General features: G+C 37.7%; 1 protein-coding gene across 2 annotated transcripts in view; it reads right to left on the reverse strand.

Annotated features, from left to right (window-relative positions):
• Nucleotides 1–3,837: 3,837 nt before the first annotated feature.
• pld1a (phospholipase D1a) overlaps nucleotides 3,838–20,679 on the reverse strand; it is a 38,884-nt gene continuing 22,042 nt past the window's right edge. For both annotated transcript variants that reach the window (XM_084121044.1, XM_084121045.1), the window contains exons 13-26: nucleotides 18,788–18,898; nucleotides 18,517–18,708; nucleotides 18,143–18,338; nucleotides 16,186–16,314; nucleotides 15,911–16,029; nucleotides 15,624–15,737; nucleotides 15,327–15,437; nucleotides 14,660–14,748; nucleotides 12,582–12,695; nucleotides 11,191–11,240; nucleotides 10,504–10,638; nucleotides 9,314–9,467; nucleotides 9,111–9,228; nucleotides 3,838–5,957 (exon numbers count right to left, since the gene is read on the reverse strand). In XM_084121044.1, coding sequence (XP_083977170.1) covers nucleotides 5,733–5,957; nucleotides 9,111–9,228; nucleotides 9,314–9,467; nucleotides 10,504–10,638; nucleotides 11,191–11,240; nucleotides 12,582–12,695; nucleotides 14,660–14,748; nucleotides 15,327–15,437; nucleotides 15,624–15,737; nucleotides 15,911–16,029; nucleotides 16,186–16,314; nucleotides 18,143–18,338; nucleotides 18,517–18,708; nucleotides 18,788–18,898 — 1,857 coding nt within the window. In that variant the 3' untranslated portion in view covers nucleotides 3,838–5,732. The remainder of the gene's footprint in view (nucleotides 5,958–9,110; nucleotides 9,229–9,313; nucleotides 9,468–10,503; nucleotides 10,639–11,190; nucleotides 11,241–12,581; nucleotides 12,696–14,659; nucleotides 14,749–15,326; nucleotides 15,438–15,623; nucleotides 15,738–15,910; nucleotides 16,030–16,185; nucleotides 16,315–18,142; nucleotides 18,339–18,516; nucleotides 18,709–18,787; nucleotides 18,899–20,679) is intronic.

The raw sequence follows: 20,679 nt of genomic DNA on the forward strand, positions 1-20,679 counted from the left end.
TGATTTCAAAGAAATTGATGGCAAAATTTTGGAAGAAACCGTACAGCACCTTAAAACATCAACCTGCGCTCTTGACACACTTCCCACATCATTTTTCAAAAGTGTGTTAAACTGTTTAGAAGCAGATCTCCTAGAAGTGGTAAATGCCTCACTTCTCTCTGGGAGTTTTCCAAACTCCCTGAAAACTGCTGTTGTCAAGCCCCTCCTGAAAAAGAGCAATCTGGATAAGACCATATTAAGCAACTATAGACCGATCTCAAATCTTCCTTTCATAGGCAAGATCATTGAAAAAGTTGTCTTCAATCAGCTGAACAAATTCTTATGCTCGAATGGATACTTTGACAATTTTCAATCTGGTTTCCGACCGCACCACAGCACAGAGACAGCGCTCATAAAGATAATAAACGATATTCGCTTAAATACTGATTCAGGCAAAATATCAGTGCTGGTACTACTCGACCTCAGTGCTGCATTTGACACTGTCGATCATAACATACTTCTTGACAGGCTGGAAAACTGGGTGGGGCTTTCTGGGATAGTCCTAAAATGGTTCAGGTCATACTTAGATGGGAGAGGTTATTATGTGAGTATAGGAGACCATAAGTCTGAGTGGACATCCATGACATGCTTGAGTCCCTCAAGGCTCAATTCTTGCGCCACTCCTGTTTAACCTGTATATGCTCCCAATGAGCCAAATAATGAGAAAGAACCAAATTGCTTACCACAGCTATGCAGACGATACACAGCTCTACTTAGCCCTATCGCCTAACGATTACAGCCCCATTGACTGCCTGTGCCGATGCATTGACGAAGTCAACAGTTGGATGTGTCAAAACTTTCTTCAATTAAACAAAGACAAAACTGAAGTCATTGCGTTTGGAAACAAGGATGAAGTTCTCAAGGTGAATGCATACCTTCACTCTAGGGGTCAAACAACTAAACATCAAGTCAGGAATCTTGGTGTGACACTAGAGTCAGACCTTAGTTTCAGTAGTCATGTCAAAGCAATAACTAAATCAGCATACTATCATCTGAAAAATATTGCAAGAATTAGATGCTTTGTTTCCAGACAAGACTTAGAGAAACTTGTTCATGCTTTCATCACCAGCAGGGTGGATTATTGTAATGGACTCCTCACTGGCCTTCCCAAAAAGACCATAAGACAGTTGCAGCTCATACAGAACGCTGCTGCCAGGATTCTGAGCAGAACCAGAAAATATGAACACATCACACCAGTCCTCAGGTCTTTACACTGGCTCCCAGTTAAATTTAGGATTGATTTTAAAGTATTATTACTGGTATATAAATCATTCAATGGCCTAGGACCTCAATACATTGCAGATATGCTCACTGAATATAAACCCAGCAGATCACTTAGATCACTAGGATCATATCAGCTAGAAATACCAAGGGTTCACTCTAAGCATGGCGAGTCCGCTTTTAGCTATTATGCCAGCCGCAGCTGGAACCAGCTTCCAGAGGAGATCAGATGTGCTCCTACAGTAGTCACATTCAAATCCAGACTCAAAACACATCTGTTTAGCTATGCATTTAATGAATGAGCACTGTGCCAATGCTCGTCCGACTATCTGTACTGTACTGTACTGTATTTTATTTTTTATTTTTCTAAACTGTTTTAATTATTCTTATTTCTTTTTATTATTTTAATTTCTTCTATGTAAAGCACTTTGAATTGCCATTGTGTATGAAATGTGCTATATAAATAAACTTGCCTTGCCTTGCCTAAATTAGATGGTGATTAACAATAAACAGTAGAAAATCAGTCCAGTCTCCCCAGCTGTAAATGTCATTGGCTGTTAAAGTCTTGTGTTGCTTATAATAAATTGACATGTTGATAACACCTAATACTTCATAATGCTCTCAATTTCATGTCGATGCATACTGTATGCATTAGTGAGTGTGGTGGTGCTTATGGGGTGACGCTCTGGGATGGGTGAGTATGAGGCGGTATATTACAGTATACTCACTACAAAAAACTAGACTACACCACTGTGCACATCTAATTAATGGGCAAAGTTTTCCGACTTTTTTTCTTACCTTTCTTTCTTTGCCTATTCCACGAGTGGTAGGCTAAAATATTATTTTTCGTCACGTCATCCGCCCGATCCGCGGTTTATCCGCATCTCTTGTGTGTGTGTGTGTGTGTCTGTGAGTTGGCTCGGCCCTCCCTCATCGCGTGTATGATTGACAGGAACAGAATGTAAGGCTGATCAGACAGTCGAAATGAATGTGTGTGCTCCTTTAGGCCTATTATTATTATTTTGTTGTTGTTCTTTGAATTAGTCAATTATTTTAAATAAAATTAAAATTATTCATTATTTCATTATTACATGATTTAATTTCTATAGGCTAGTCTATATTTTTTTAGCAGACTGCTTTTTTTTTTTTTCCTGTCCTGGACTCGGTCTTGACTCGGACTCGAACCTCTTTGGACTCGGTCTTGACTTGGACTCGACTAGTCCTGGTCTTGACTTGTCTTGGACTCGACAAAGGTGGTCTTGACTACAGCCCTACCTGTAGATGTATTTGTTTAGCTGAGAGGAAAGATTAAGTAAAACCTGAGAGAAACCCTATAGCTAGTATGTTAGTTAAATTTAAATTAAATTAAATTTTTTTTTTACACCTTTTAAACAGTGTTATTCTAATAATGATGCTTTAGTTTACAAAAAATAAATCTGACTATAACTCCTTTAAAGCAGGAAAAATAACCACCAGCAGTCTGTTAAAACCATTCAGCAGAGGGGCCAGTCACACAGAACACTTTTTACATTTCAGTGTGCTAAAGACGACATTTTCCGGTGAAAATTCTTATGTTGGTCATACAAAAAGTAGAATCTGTGATTGCGAATGACAGTATCCACCAGCGCAGTGACTGACATTGGACATTGGATTCATCCGCGCTGTGCCATGCCGAGGCACAACCCACGCAAGTTGATAATTCCGCAAATAACTGCAATTGCAGATTTTGAACAGAGATGGCGACAAAGAGGAAAAACTGCGGACTGCAGCTTTAATTAGAAAGCTTTATATTGTATCACCTCAGACTTCAGTAGCAATACTGTATTTGTTTATATTATGAGAATGAGTAGTGCAAAAATGCATAATTATTAACATATGGACTTTGCATACTTGTAAACATCAATGCAAATTTGCCAGAGAATGATTTTCTCATTCCAAATTTTCTCATTTCAGAAGAAGACAATCTGTTTAATGAGCCATTTCACAATGCCAGAGAACTACAGTACACAGTAATTGAGACAATGATCCTGTTTTCAAATGACACATGTGGTTAGTGAGGCATGACAGCTCATGAGCGGATCGCTCTTGAAGAAACCAAACGCTCAAGGTCTGGATGTGTTGAGCAGCTGGAGGCTTTTAGACCATCAACGATAAGAAGCCATTAAGGTCACTGAGATAATCTATCAACTCTTTACACTCTTGATTTCAATACCTCCGAACATGATTCCACTCAGAGGATGTCATTAACATTGGCCACTCTCTATCAGGTGTCTCCTCCAATGAGGCACGTTTGGGGACAAGCCAGTGGCCAGATTTGCATTTAAATTGCTTCATAATGACCGTGTTTCAAGACTTCCAGGTTTGGGCACAGATCAGAGCCGGTTCCACTGCAATATGACAACGTTAAAACTAATGTTCACAAGGATACAACTCATATATTTAAACCTCTGTCCCAGCCGCTGGTGCCTAAAGGGCATGTTTTGATTGGATTTCGGTGTTAAAATGGAAAGAAAGACAACATTAGAATATGATTTAAGATCAGCTATTGCAGTAAAAGACCCCAAGGAAACCATTCTCAAAACTTTTTTCTTAAAAGAGTTTTCGGATTTATTTGCAACTTAAGTCCAAATTTCTGTACAAACGCATTATCGAAATGGAGCCAAGGGGTAAATACACCTTACTATCAAATTCACAATTAATATACCAAGAAACAACATGCCGGTAATGAAATGTGCTAGAAAAGGTGGCACATGAGTTGTTTCTCGCTGAGAAGTCCATGTTATTCATTCAGGCTTAGCTTTGCTGTGAGCAAAGATGCAGATGCAGCAAGCTTGAATCTTTAGAAATAGTGATACATGAAAGAGAGCAAACAACATTCTTATCTCTTTCATTTGAACAGATTTAGAAGTTATGATTAATAATTGAATTGCCAACATGAAACAAAATGGACCCCATTTGCTTTCTCAGTGCATATTCCAGCTATTATTGTGAACAATTCAGCTTAGCATTTTATATTTCACAGAAAAAAAAAATTATTTAGAAATTTTATTTTTTATACGTCACATTATGGCAGTAATATTGGCAGGCCTTAAATGTTGCAAATATTCACACACAACCTTTCAAAAGGAAGGGGTCAATAAGATTTTTATTTTTTATTAATGCTTGTATTCAGCAGGGATGCATTAAATTGATCAAGAGTGACAGTAAAGACACTTATAATGCTACAAAATGTTTTATTTCAAATAAACCTTTTTTTCTTAAAGCCTGAAAAAAGTATCATGGTTTCCACAAAAATATTAAGCAGCACAACTGTTTTCAGCATTGATAATTATAAGAAATGTTTCTTGAGCAGCAAATCAGCATATTAGTGAATGATTTATGAAGGATCATGTGACACTCTAGACTGTTTTGATAGTCATAGTATTGATGCTGAAAATTCAGCTTTGCCATCACAGGAAGTAATTGTTTTAAAATAGCAAACAATTTTAAATTGTAATAATTACAAAATATCACTGTTTGTACTATTTTTGATTCAATAAATTAAGCCTAGATGAGCATAAGAGATTTTAAAAAATCTTACCGACCCCAAACTTTGAAATTGTAGTGTATTCCCATACAGTACTCTTTGTTTGAAAGAAATTAAGAAAATAAAACTAAACATGAAAATACCAACAAAAAAAATTCTGCAATTAAGATTGGGTAATTGCAGAAAATGCCTGACCTGATTATATTCAAACACCAAGGGACAATGTGAAAAATGGCAACAAGTGCAACAAGGATTAGACGCCACACATCGATGTTTGGTGTCGAGAAGCAACAATTTCCCTCAGTTACTCAGCACTTTAATTCACAGACAGATTGTCTGGTCTCCCCAGAGTGCTGGCACTTAGACACGGGCAGTGAAGCTGGACAGTAAAAGCCTCTGCAGACTCGGCCTAAGAGCAGGTTCACCAGACAGAAAACACACATCACTGTTCTCAGTCTGTCATGGATGCGCTTCCACTGGGGACACCGTGCTCAAGAATGGGCCAGTGACAAAATTATTTCTGACAGGGCTTCCACTCTTGATTTTGCCCCTTCATTTTGAGTGGTGCCTCTACAAATGAGCCAGCTCTAACAATAAAAATCAAATGTACATTAGAATTATATTATTTATTTAAAAGCCCTTCTGTTTGGCATCTCAGAAAGGTGACTTTCATTTATACATTTTAGCAAAATCACTAGATAATAATCACTGTGCTTATAAAATATCATTATGTACATTTATAAAATTGATAAAAGATAGAAAAAATACGAAGCTGTCCATTTCTTCCATGACGAAGGACATATTAAGGCAGTTTGTCTTAATATCCTTTGCGCCTTCATATTGGTTGGTGTGGCGTTTCACAACCAAAGTTTCGTCTGCCACAGTGATTTGTTTCCCCTTCATGCTGGAAGCGGATTGTCTTTTCTGTGGTTCTGATTTGGTGCCATCAGGTCCAGATCTCAGTGGGCACCATGGCTTCTTTGGTGCCCACTGAGGGCATGAGGTTCTCCTCACAGAGGAAGTCCAGAGGGAACTGGACCAGGAAGCCCCTAATCTTCTTCAGCAGCTCCTGAGCTTTGACAGGCTCCTCTTTATCAAGACCTGGTTTGGACTGGAAACTCAAGAGCTCCTGTTTGTTTCTCACCAGACTGGATGGCAGACAGCGGAAAACCTGCAACGCCACATCAAAATTGTATTTTGATAAAATTGTAAGCACTGTATTCTTTTTTTTTTTTTATGTTCATGAAATGTTTTTCTTAGGCAAAAGTGGTCCAGCGTTGTTATTGTTAACTAAAACAATTAAAAACATTTGTTACCTGAAATAAAGCTGCAATTTTAAATAAAGTACTAAAATTACTCAAAGCTAAATATTAAAAAAAGAAAAAAAATGTAGGCAAATCTAGGTTACTGATGGTGATGGCATTGTAGAAATACAGAAATATTTGACAAATTAATTTATTCCACAAATAATAATAGGAGGTTATTATGATAAATCGAGCGGTTTGTACTAAACCTTTATATAAAATAAAAATACAATGATTTTTAAATAAAATAATTGTAAAAAGAAACTCAAAATAAATTAAAACACAATCATTAAGTGTGCTTGCTGAAAGCAGCACACTTATTGTTCTTCTTAAGTTTTCTTCTTCTTATTATTATTATTATTCCCGGGAGAAAGATTTTGGCCAGCTCCTGCGCCTAGGCCCTTTGAGACAGAGACACCGTGCCAACTTTAAAACGTACGGTCAGTACCGGTGTAAGTTGCTCGCGAAGATGACATCACGAGTCCATGTCGTTCGTCCGCAATATTGGATTGAACAGAAAGCAAAACTAAATTTTCACAGGTCACAAATTTGGTCCGAACTTCACGAAACTGGACGTACATGATCCTTGGACCAAGCCTCACAAAAGTTACTAGAAGGATTTTTGATTTTCGGAAGCGTTTGCCCGTCACAGCCAAACGAAATCAGCGGCGTAGTCGCCAAACAGGAAGTCGTCCATATCTCAGGAACTCTGTCACGTATCGAAACCAAACTTTGTACATGAACTCGGGACTCCAATGTGAGGATGCACAAGATCTGATTTTTTTATTTTTTTTTTTATTTTTTTTATTTCAGGCTAATTGACAAACCCATTTACCTATGTCTATGCAAAAGTTTCACCTCACACTTTTAATGTTAATGCATTTAGACAGTAGGTGGCACTGTTGTATTACATTTCACAGAGCTGCCAAGTCAGTGTATAGACTGCATTCGTTTTTATTAGGTTTGTCTTAATAAATGCAGGGCCTGAATTTCGTTTTTTGCATTTTTGCTAATTTAATCTTCATTTTAATATATACAGATTTGTATGCATGAATTGTGCATTTCCAGTTCTCAAAACAGTTAATAACAAAAATATTTATACAAAATACATCATGCTCTTCTTCGCTAACCGAACAAACAATTCATTGTCTGTGGCTGTGTTTGTGCGCACGGGGAGAGAAATGCGCAGTCACATGCTCAAACAATCAACAACGTCGCTCTAGAGGTGCGTTGTGGACTGCGAAGTGGACTTCACAGGGTTTTCCGCCATCTTAAGTGAGATTCCAATCCGAAGGGAGCCAACATGTTCAGTTCGAAGGGCACTGCGCACAGCATAGGGAATAAGGGAACATCGATACATCACTTCACAGGAAGTGGAGAGCGATGATCACCCAACTGTCATTTCGCGCACCACGTCATCACCAGTCAGAACGGTCATAACTAACGATTGAGGAGTTTACGTATGTGTGTAAGTATTCATACATTTCGCCATTGTTATACAAATGACAGTATTTTAACGGTTATTGTTGTGAATATTACATATACTACTTTTGATGATTATAATTTACCTCAGTGAATGCAGCCAGCTTAGCTAGTTTGTGAAGTAAAGTGATTTTATTTTAGGTAGTTGTAAAATAGTGCAATATAATTGTAAATATATAATATAATAATAAAAATTAAAATATGAATGTAGTCCTATATATATATTTATGTTATATCATAATCTGCGCGACCCCGTCGTTGACTTTCTTTGATGACGTTTGCAGGCCGTTTCAAATGAGCGGTTATTGTCAGTGAAGTCCACTTCAACTGATATACCGTGCTCAGGGAGTAGGGGAGCAGTGAACACTGCGTATGGACCCTGTCGAATGGAACGCACCTTAGATGTGTAAAAACAAGTGGAAAGCGCGAGCGTGCCGCTCTCTCCTTTCCACAAGCGCTTGCTGTCCCGTGGCGTCTGTCGTTGCTATGCAACCATGAACTGCGCTCTCCATGATGACAAGGAAGTATCAGCAAAAGATTAATTGATTTCTAGCCCTTGCATTAGCTTTACTACTAGATATATTTATGGAGATGAAAAATAATAAGGCGCCCTGTACAGCTATGATCAGCTGTTCGGCCGAGCATTCAATGTTTACGCTGCGAGCTGATCAGTTGGTTCGTTGCTGCCGCGCTCTATCACTCGCACACCATAAAGAGCAAATTGTTTTTTAATGTTTCAATTTCGTGATTAAAATGACATAATTTGGAAGCGGATAATTTCTTCACAAACAGCTCATTATGACTCAATGTTAGAATGCTGCACCTACACTCGATAGTGTGAATAAGATCAGCGCAACGCAGACCACTGCATTGACAGCGTGAAACATATGATCCGTCTACAGCCAGGGCTCAGCGGAAGACAGAAAATGCCGGTCCAGCGCTGATTGAGGAATTAAATTTGAAAATAAAAGACAGTTTGACATCTTTTTTCTCGCATCTCGCATTTTTTCTCGCATCTCGCATCTATTCCACTACCTGCTAACGTTAGTGCACTGCACCCGAGCAAGCACACTTTGCAGTTCCTCCGGAAATGCATTTTTCTAGTTTCTGACAGGGCTTCCACTCTTCATTTTTCAAAACTCTCCAAAACTCAATTTTATTTTATGGAATGGAAACCTTGCACCTTTAAGGAGCGAACTAAAGCTTTCTAATTGTATGGGTGAAACATTTGGTTGTGTGGCTGACGTGTGAGGTATTAACTCACATTGCCAGCCTACAATGGTGGCTCGGAATAAGAATCTCTCCTTCCATTGAGCCTCATTATTACTGGCCTGCCATGAGGCTGCCAAACAGCCAACTGAGTCTGAGAGTTTCAGTGGAGATTGAGTGCAATACCTCAATAATCTGACAAATGACCAAGCAACACCTCTAAATCATAATTCAAATGTTCCATGAAACAGGAAGATGGAAAGTAGCCATTATTAATTCCATTACATGCCCAGGACTGAGTGGAGAAAGACTCAAGGAATCACACACACCTTCTCGTAGATGGTGGCGTTCCGAGCCGAAATGCTCATCCAGACGTCTTTGTAGAATCCGTTACTGATGGGGTCACTGACATCAATGGTTGGATCAGTAAAGGCACCCAGAATGGTTCTGGTTTATGGAAAGACAAAGACTTTTAGCTGTGATTCAGTTGTGTTGGTAACACTAGGATGGTTAACTTTCCATCAGATCTTACTTGAAGCACTCCAGTCTGAGCTGCAGAGCAAACTTGCCAGCTTGGTACTCTTGACCATCCATCACTGATGCTGTTGTTTCAGAGTCCTCAAAAATCACAGCTACCTCGCTGTCCCTCTTCCCCAACATGCTGCGGTCATTGATGTTGGCAGAGCCTGTAAAAAATTTTTTTTTAAAAAATGTAAAATAGACAAGAAAAAGAATAAACAATAACTAGACTTTGCTTATGCTGATGACACTAAAAATAAAGCAGTTTAAAATAAAATAACAATAATAAATATATACAATTTTTAGTTTAATATTTGACAAAATTATTACAACAATTCCTGGTAAAACTATTCTGAGCTGTATCCTAAATTGCAATAACTATGAAGACACTATGTGCTCGACTGCGGGTTTGCTAAAAGGAATCGCACACGGATCATGACTCGCTTGATCGAACGTATCAAGACAAATAATAATCACAGGCAAGAAAACAAGATTTTTTTTAATACTCTGCGATTCAATTTGATTCATTGTTTTATACGTGATTGGATCTCGAGGCATTTAATTCAATAGCACACACATCTTCCACCTACAGAATCAGAGATAACTCAATTTCAGTATGTGGCTAAATGTTCCCGTCTGCCTCCTCCTGATCTATGGCTTTCCTCATTGGATTTCTTATATCTTCTGCAGAAATCTAAAGCTTTATCTAAAATGACAACTCGCTTATCTTTTATGAATTTCTTCCGCTCCTCATACAAAGTATTATTTGAACTTTCAGTCATGTAAGAAAACAGAGGCATGATGACAGGGCTTAGCTTAGCTCTGCCGAGCGAACGTCAATACTGCACATCTGGCAGTGCAGTCATGTGTAAAATACACAGACCACAATATTTTCCTCATTAAAACTCACTTCTTTTGGACACAAAAGTCTGTTGACCTCATTCCAAATTCATTATTTTAGGGAAATGACAAATGAGTGGACAAATGCGAAAACCAGCTATTTAGCTGCCAGAGTAATGATTACATGGGTCTCTCAAGCCTTACCATCTACACTTCAAAATCAAATTATGTACCACAGTGTTCCACAAGGGGGGAGTATAAGGCTCTAGCCATAAAGAAATTATGCACTTGCTCAGTGAGTTGCTCAACACTTGGAGAGAAAAACGCTAAATGTTTCAGCTAACTGTAATAATGTTAGCTTACCAATAATGACAGTGTTGTCATCAGCGATGAGCAGCTTGCTATGAACATAGATGAGTTCAGTCACAAGTCTGCCCTCCAGCTCCGCATGAGTCCTCAGACCACAAATCGAGATGTAGTTCATCCATTGGTCATCCACTGTGGGGGTGTAAAGAGAGAATCGGGTGAAATTCAGACTGTATAACACTGTACACTTGGATTGCCTCGGATACTATTATAAATATTTAAAAAAATGCATGCTTTATAGATTTTTGTTTTTGTTTTTCTCTATGCCGTCACTTGTTTTTGTTCTCTAATGTTGTATTTTTGTTGAAAAAGGCCCTACACAAAAAGGCTGACAGTTTTGCCATTTCAAATCTTAAGCAAGTCATAGAAATACTGGGTGTTCTATGAGTTTAGCACAACAGCTTCATAAATTTCCCCCCCAACTCAATATTGGCACAAGTCCTACTGCTGTCATCCTCTTACTGTATTTATGCAACCATTTGGCACATTTCGAAACATTTGTTCACTAGTCTTACATGTTGCACTGTTGTGGTAAACCACAGAAGAGAACTCCCTGCGACCACAGAGTCAGGTTCACATTAAACTATGTCACAATCACATCATCATATCACTCCTTCTCTAACATCCAACACACAGAAAGAGAAAAAGGAGATGGAGAAGAGCGATGGAAACAATCAGACTTACTTTCTTTCTTCAGTTGAGTGATTATGGAGAACTCTCCTCTGTTCATGGTCCTAAAAAAAAAAAAATAGACATTTAGGCCATGATTAGGTAGAGAACAAATGGTTTCTCAAATGTTATCGTAACATTATAGCAGCTCATTGTGTTCTCTCAATGACTTGACATTATTCTGCCGGTTACCATGGTATCTTCCAAAAACAAAGCTTATAAACCAGTAAGCCTGCCTTCCCATAAGAAACATGTAACAGAGAGCTGAAGCACATGTAAAAAAACCAAAAAAAACAACAACTGTAAATAAACCTTGCAGCAGTTTTCCATGTTTAATACGACTTAGAAACACTGCTTATTTCCATTTATTTTCCAGACGAGTGAAACGAGCATTTTACACTTGTCTGTGTCTTTTACGTGTGTAATGGAATGAATTGGTAAGCTGGCACTGGAAACAAAGGTTGCACTGTCTAACGCGGGTCATTATCCTCACATCAGCGCCATTTACAATTTTCTTTGACAAATGCCTCCTTTCATCCAAATGATATGCAGAGAGCGAGATTGGAAGGTTATCGTGAGATGAGGATGAATATGCCTGACTGCAGGATGAAAGCAGGTTTGTCTCGTAGATCAGTGCTTCCTCTCTGATATAGTTGAAAGAAGCTGTGAAGCCGTTTAGCGTGTTGTCAGACTCATTAAAGTTTAATCAGGGGAGGAGATGAGAAAATGTGTCAGTTCACTAAAGAAGCGTTAACTGCATCACTTGGAAACCAACTACTGCTGTGAACTTATGAATGACACTGCAGAAACTGAAACAGACAGTCAAGTCAGGCTCAGCGTGCATGACACATTTGGTTTTCAAGACAACATCAACCACATGTATTGCTGTAACTCTTAATAAATGTCCATCGTCCGAGAATGAAATTTTATTCAAAACAGAAAAGAAAAAAAACCACATTCTTTCATCAAAATGTAATTTAATAGTATTCTAGGCAGGGAAAATAATATTATAAAATTATAGTATAAGATGTTTCACATCTACATGATCTAATCAAATTCTGATGAAAACAATCAAGTCCCATCCTACATTACTTTTCTTTCTTCAACTATAAAACGCAACACAGTATGAAAATGAAATTTTCAGTTTACAAGTTTCATGTTGTCTTATAGTATAAATTGGAAAAAAAATACAATGTACTGTTCAAAAGTTAATGGACGGTAAAAAATTGTTTCTGTACCATAGATCAGATTCAACGTAGTTGTTTTTCGTCTATCCTTTCCAGATTTTTATGCTGTTATCTTTAATGTGTTTTGAATTTGGACACTGCCCAACATAATGTGATGTAACGTGTGTGTGACCTGTGCTGCCCTTTCTTTGCTCAAAGACACGTGCTGAGCAATCCTACCTGTAGTTGAAATGCATAACAGCCTGGAGTGCATTTCCTCCACCTGTGGTAATGTCTCCCTCAAATCCAGGCACCAGGGGAGTCACCACATACACACGGAACTTTTTATTCTCCCTGTGACAAATTGCAGCAAACATCAATCCCAATACACCCGTTTAAACGCACATATGCTTATTCTTAAATCATATACCCTCACTTCCATTGACATTAATGGTAAAACATCTTTTCCAACCCATTTCTCTTTAGCAGCATATCTTTGAGTTCAATCTGTGTGTTGTCTCCATAATTATACAGTCATTACGAATGGCTCCTCACATGCCAACACTGTTGCAGCACACACAACAGCGCAGTATTTCAGTATTGAGGGCGATGCCTGGAATGACTAAATGAAGAGTGGTGCGCTCACAGCCCGTGTCTGGCTCACATCAGTGCAGTGGCAGGTGCTAGCTTCTCATTAGCCGTCAGAGCGCATTAAAGACAGGCCTGTCACTGCAGCTGAGCCTGCATGCGTGACAGCAGCGGCGAGAGACTTGTGCCTCCTGTAAATCAGATATTTCTCAGGGAACAACAGTTGCCAGGACTCCATTAGCTTTGGAGAAGGTGGTACTTACTGATGATCTCACATGCTTTCATTGAAGAACATAAGCTTTGCTATACTAATATATCTGGGCAATATTGATATATACAGGAAAGATGGGTTTGCTTGCATGTGTTGATATGCATGTGTAGGGGTGTCAAGCACCTATTTTTAAGTGGGGCAAGACCACCTAACATGATAATCTGGTTATACAATTTTTAAGCCTGTAATGGGACCTAAAATTACATACACAATTCAGTTGCAGTTATAGTTGTTCTATTAACCCTTTTGCATCCTTAGGGACATTTTTGTCTTTTTTAGTTTTGTTTTTTTGATCACTTTGCCTGTGTTTATGCTAACTGCATAAAATTTGGCACAGGTGTGTATTTTTATTGGAATTTTACTATTTAACCCCCCCATTTCCTTTAAAAAATTTTTTTTTTTGTACTAGCTACACAAAATATCCGAATTGAAACCCATTAAAACTGCAATTTTTAATCCCAGGGCCATTTAACTATAAAATGATGCGATCTTTGTTAAGAGGCTTTCATTCTGTTGGCAAGGCTTCAAAATTGTCATTTTTACTATTTCTTACCAGATGGTGCCATTTTCTCAGGTTTGGCCTATAAAGAAAATACTTGCTTTATTCCTGTTTTCTGCTTCGGCATATTTTAGAGCTAATTGGATACATTATGCAGTGATAATTGTGTGGGTGTGTTGGTATGGATGTCAGAGTGTGGTTTGTATGCATGTAATAAAAAAAATGTGTGTGTGTTTGTAATATTCGAGAGAAAAAAAACTCTACTGCAAATAACAATTCCAACCACTATGTGCACCAGTGGAGTTTTGCTGGCATCCAATGGGGAAAATGTGGTAAAATCTTACTGAAAGCTAATTTTTTGAGTTATCAGCCTCAAATTTGGAACACAACTTTAGATTTATGGCTTTGATTTTTTAGCCATTTTAGAGTTCAACATGTTTCATAAAATATAAATTTTATATAAAATAATGTTCATAAATAATTTTCATGAACTTGAACCTATATAAACCTTATATACACTTTTTGGGGGTTTTTTTTTAATTAAAATGTCATTACCTTTAAAAAAAAATAACTAATTGCTTCTGGATATCACATCATTATTTTTGTTGTATTGAAACAATTTAAGCAAATGATCTGTAATTTTCTTAAAAGCATAAATCCATAGTTCAGTCAAACTGTCCCAATTGATTCTCCTAAAGCTATTGTAGTAGCCAATCCACCTGTAGAGATCTGCTAGGGGTCCTCTCTAATTTTCTTGCAGTGCCTTGATTCCATGTGCCATGCTAATACATGCTGAGTTGTCATGACTGAAGTAGGCCTATATGCTAAAATGTATACAACACTTTTTAGTTACAATTAATGTGCAAGATTATTACTTTTTTTAAAAACATAAACTCCACTGGTCCTGTGAATGGTGATGAATTACAATCAGTGTTAATGCTTTAGGATTCACACACTTACTTGTAAGCTCTGATAATTCGCTCAATAATGGCATCACCAATCTTGTTGTAAACATGTTTGTTATCGGCACAGCTGATGAAGAACTGGTTCTGAAACAGAACAAGAAAACAGGAACAATCAATCCAGTTTAACAGACATGTTACAGAGTCAGTCGTATAGTTGCATATTTAACTTCTGTTAGGCCGCGACTTGGACAAATAATGGCACATTTCTGTAATCACACAGCCTACATTATTTGTGTCATGAATTTAAGACAGTGGGCCTCCCCTCTGAAAAAACAGACTCCACTAATTGGTCATCATTTTGTCACTACTTTGCTTTGATTGCATAAACTGTGATGGTCTTTTAATAAATGAATAAAGAAACAAGTTATATATATATATTTTATTTTATTTTTTTTACTTTGCTTTGCTTTACTGAATGTGCCATAAACACAACTTTTTTTTACTCTATGAATATCCAAGACATGGTTCTTCTAGAATTTCCACTGAATCATTCTTGGTACCTCCCTTGATATGCTCTGATAACCGCTGCTGTATGCCATTCATCAATAATATGAAGCAACTGAAATGTCAACAGTGTTTTATAACATAACTACAATGGTTGTCAACACATTTGAAGCATATCAGTAAATGCTAACAGACAGCGTGAAAGGGAGATTGTGTACCTCAATGTAGATGAAGTGCTTGCTCTTGGCAATGACCTGAATATAGGCATTATGAATGGACTCCTCATGGTGCTTGATTCCCGCCGACCAGTCTGCTGCCGACCGCAGAACCTAAGAGACCATTTACATTTATGGGCAATTTTATGGCCATTTATGGCAAAGTTACTTAGTGTTCATTCAATGCATCCATTTTCTTTTTATCAGCAGGCATATGCATGTTCACTGGAAATCAAACCCATAATGTTCCTGGCGCCAATGCTCTAAAAGTTACATGTACAGCAAATGATGCTTTCTCACCTGGACTTTGGTCTGGACACAGTCGGGCACTTGGTACTTCAAATCATTGCATGTGCTGTGAGATTTGGGCAGTAGAAATGGGTAGGAGAGTGATCTGTACTTTGGCTTCATTATCTAAATAAGCAAAAAGTCTTTATTGTGACAGAACCGAATAATGCTTCATCAAATGTCAGAGCTTAAAGTTATATTGAAGAAGTTCACAAAGGGAATTCAGAAGCCTGTCAAGCATAAACAAAATTTAAATTGTGCAGGTCATGGCCTAAGCACAGGGGTGGTAAATCTCTCACCTTGGTGAAGTTCCAGCGTTGTATAAAGTGCCTGGCCACATCCCTGGCTGCTTTCCCATGCACCACTGAGGAGATGTCATGCCAGGGCATTCTGGGGGTTGTGTACCTGTCAATAAAATCTATAGTCGAGCACAGTGTTAAAAAGCAAGATCGTAAACATCTGAAATGCATTGAAAGAACTGCGTTTAATAACACAATTAACCTTGGATAACCCAGATTAATGATCAATGAAGTTGAGAAAACAAAAGCCGCCAGGCAGTAAACGTGTGGCTCACCATCAAAAGGCTTGTCTAGCTGAACCCAGTCTTTGTAGACGAAGTTGCAGTAGTCTTTTCCATGCCAGAAGCGTGTGTTTCCCATCAGCTCTCCCACTCCTGTCTGAAGACTGTGCACTGAGCCACTCTCTGCACATACAAGACATACAAAACTCATCAAAACACAAAAGATCTTTTGTAATAAATGACAGTTACTTTTAAATCGACTAATTTTACTCAGCTACAGTACAAAAAGGGTTGTTTTTTTCCATGAAGAGAGAAACCAAAGGCAAACTACACAAATAAACAAAATATGTAAGAGAATGAAGGCTAGAAAATAACTAGAAAATAATATAAATATAAATACAAAAGAGGTTAATATAAAAAATTGTGTCTGAATTTAAACAAAATAGTTCATAAAGAGTTTAAATATAGACAAAAATAATATTTTTTTATGCATTTAGGTTTAAAATAAAAGATTTTGATGCTTATATTTTTTTTATTAGTGTGGTCTCTTTTAAACCCTACTGTATAAGCTGAAATACGTACATGATGCAATTGAAACTGTTACTAAAACAGATTACTGTTACAGATCGGTTTATAAATAAATGACTGACATCTGATTAGACCAAACAAACATCAGATTACTGACACATTTGAGCCATTATTTTCCATGTCAAACATGCAAGACATTAAAATCCACTGCATGTGTGTTAATATTTTAGATTTACAGTAAAAGGATCACTCCATAATTTGAAACTGAATAATTGGTGGGAAACAAAGGATTGGTTATCTTAACGGCAAATGAATGTGACTTTGGTGTAAGAATCATTGACATGAAAATGAAATCTACCCCAAGGTCAAAGTAATTTCATTAAAGCATATCTCTGATGTCTAGTCTTAAGCCAGTCTCAAATACATTTAATCCTCTCTCTGACAGACTGCAAACCGATCTATACGCGTGTATTCTATGGCAGGGAGAACAAACTGAGAGAGCTAAACCAAGAAAGCGATGGGGCACTCACTCGAGCCAGGGCAGGGTGTCTAGAGCAACACCTACAGTATCAGCCAGAGAGGATAAGCATCACTGCACAACCAACAGACAGGGAAAATACAGAGACAAGAACCACAATGACTGACACTGACAAGTAACTGAATTTGGACCTTTTTGCATGATTTACTGATCCAGACAGTCTAGAGATATAACAAAATTTGGACACACACACACAGCCCAAAAAAAAGATATTTTGATTTATATAGGCAAGTATTGCATTGTTATATTATGTTTTATGTTTCTTGCATGCTAAATGTTTGGCAACAGTTCTTCTAACCCTAATTGATGGAGTGCGTAGCTTTTCATATCTTAAACAACCATGTATAAAGACACATCATGGCCATATTCCAGGATGAGAAATGCTCAAATTGTTGGGAGAAAGCATGAAGAATCACTTTCAAACATGAATTGGCACCACTGAATCCACACCTTAAATTCATTGAATATTTTTGGGATGTGCTGGAGTAGACTTTACAGAGTGCTTGACTCTTGCATTGTCAATACAAGATCTTGACCAAAAATGTATGCACCTCTTGATGGAAGTGACATCACAACATTTATTTCCATCAAGAGGTGCATACATTTTTTAAATTCAAACAGCAACTTTTTTTTCCTTTTCTTTTCGGACGTGTAGTGTATTATTATATGATGTACTTTTTCTTTGGTTCCAGAGTAATTAACTAGTTACATGGCATTTACAGCTCAGGTGACTGGTTAAAAAGGATTGGGAGTCCATTCCAGTCCAGTCCAATCCCATGTATTATAACTACTTTAAATGGAAAAAAATATGACCAGTACACAATGACAATTTTCATGTTTCAGTGAACTATCTCTCATTTTCTTGGTTGTTAAGGTCACAAAGGAATTAGTCATTAGCAGACTCGGAGAACATCACTGCAGGTTAGTCGCAGTAAAATATCTTACTGTTCGTGCTGTCAATGCTACTAATGCTGTCAGCATGGTGAAGGCCACGTTGGATGTGATGGTACAGGCTGAAACGTGTCTTGCGAGTGCGACCGATGCCTTTTAGTTTGGGCAGATCTACTGAGTCACCAACCATCGACCGTCTGCTGTTTCCACTGGTGGACACTTTTTTCCTGGGTGTGGATGAATTCAGTCCCTGAGTCCCAAAACAGACATAATTCCACTTCATTATAACTAGCAGAAACCTAATAACAGTCTTTCATTTCAAACTTCAAAGCCAAAAAAGTAAGTTAGGTGTGTCATCCATGGGTGTGGCACAAATAATGCAGCCAAAGAAAGCATGCTTGTATGGACATGATGATGCTGTCCCTAACCTGCTCTATGGCCTGAGCAACAGAACGTGTTACACTACCCACGTCTGTCAGTCGGTGCTCACAGTCATCCCAGCGGCCATACGCCAGGTCAATTCCCCCAACAAAAGCAACTGATTGGTCGATGACTACAATCTTCTCGTGGTGTGCCCATAAGTAGACAGAGGAGGACATGTGATCAGGGTGTCTCATCACCTTTAGGAGGGAGGAAGAGTTATAATCAATAAGATGTAATGAGATATGCAAAAGCAGATAAAAGTCACACACAGCTTACCTTTATGTTTGGGTGAAGGTGCATTAGTGTTCTTTTGCTGTATCCACTATTGATGCCGAGTGCCAGCTCCACTTCCTTATACAGCATAACAAAGATCCTCACTCCTTGTTGCTAAAAGTAAATAAATAAATAATTAAATAAAAAGTAAATTATAGGAGGACTTTAACTTACTGTTTTTGCTTAGTCAATAATATTTTCCCTTAAAACAAATCTTTGATCACCAAAATGGCATATTTAAATGTTTTTTCACGTGAATTTTTTTTTGAATGCCTTTAAATAGCTTGAATGTAACTCTACACACTTGCTTCATTTAGTATACACAGAGCCATGAATATGCAAATGAGCACCACCTCCACTCACTCAGACACATAACGGTAATTAATATGATTAGCCTTTTGTTTGACAGTTATCAAACAGCTAATAATGTGTTGCTAATGTTACACAAATCATGTTCTTCATCTCAGAATCAGACAGCTGCTTTCTAAAAATCAGCATCCTTACAAACGCTTTGAACAACTTAGTGGTGGTTGAGGAGATTCCCCCTCTCTATGTAAAGCGCTTTGAGTGCCGAGAAAAGTGCTATATAAATGTAATGAATTATTATTATTATAATTCTTATTATTAACTTAGAACGTCAGTGGAGAAAGGCACATGGTTCATCATAACATCGTAATGCGTATACAATCACATATATAATTCACCCGCTATATTGCCAAATGTACCCGTTTTTTTATACAAAAACATATACCGGGATAACCTGGCTTCTCTTGAGACTCCCTGCTTCATAGCAGTTAATGATATGCTAAAGCCCGCCCCCTCGTGACATGATTGGTTACAAGGTTGTTTGTGACGCAAGAAACACCGGCAATTTCAAACCACGTTTTTGAGACCATATTTTTTTCACTGCAGTTTTAAGGATCAAATACTCAGCAGGGCTCTACGCTAACTTTTTTCCCAAGGAGTACATGTGCTCCTAAATGAAAAAATTTAGGAGCACACAAAGAAATATAGGAGCACAGTGAAAAAAGTTGATTAAACTGCTCAATTCATATGGATTAGTTTTATGATCTTTTTATGAACGTTTTTCAAAGCATCAAAGTGGTAGTTGTGTAGGCTGTCAATGGAGGGAAAGAAATCTCTCAATTTCATCAAGAAGTTCTTCATTTGTGTTCCGAAGATGAGTGAAAGTCTTACGGGTTTGGAACGACATGATGAAGAGTAATAAATGACAGAATTTTCTATTTTGGGTGAACTAACGTTACCTGTTTAATAATTATGCAATTATTATTTTAACCTACTTCAAAATATATAAAAAGAATGAACACCTCAATAAAGTATAAAGTGCTAAAAACAAAACAAATGCCTGCTTGCTTTTTTCCTTTGCAGTACTTGCAGTAGCCTATACATAGTTCCCACAGGCCAATTAATGTCACGTGACCTCCCCGGAGACGCCATCTTTGAGGGCAAAAGCTGCTGTGTTTACAATGTTTTACCATACTGTCTATGAGTTTTACAAGGAAATTTCGAATATTTCTTTCCATTTATAATGTTACGAAAATCATGAAGAGACAAAGTGACAGAGATTATAAAGAGACTCTATTAACACAAGACAGAGAGAGGTACAATGCGAAAATTTCAGTCATAAATGGTGTGGATCCGTATGCGCTAACAAAGGAAGCACTGAGCACTGATTATGCAGCAGATACAGTATTATCATGTGTATCATTATCTGGTATTGGCTAGGAGTTTTAACACATGTGAGCAATTCCGAGCCTGGAAATATGTGCATGAATATGAATATACACGGTAATATACACGGTATGAAAATAAATAAAACTCGCGTGCAAATTAATTAATGTAATGCGGAACTACTTTATACGCGGGTTCTTTAG

This window comes from Abramis brama (assembly GCF_963993115.1).
Source record: "Abramis brama genome assembly, chromosome: 7".
NCBI classification, from domain to species: Eukaryota; Metazoa; Chordata; class Actinopteri; order Cypriniformes; family Leuciscidae; genus Abramis; species Abramis brama.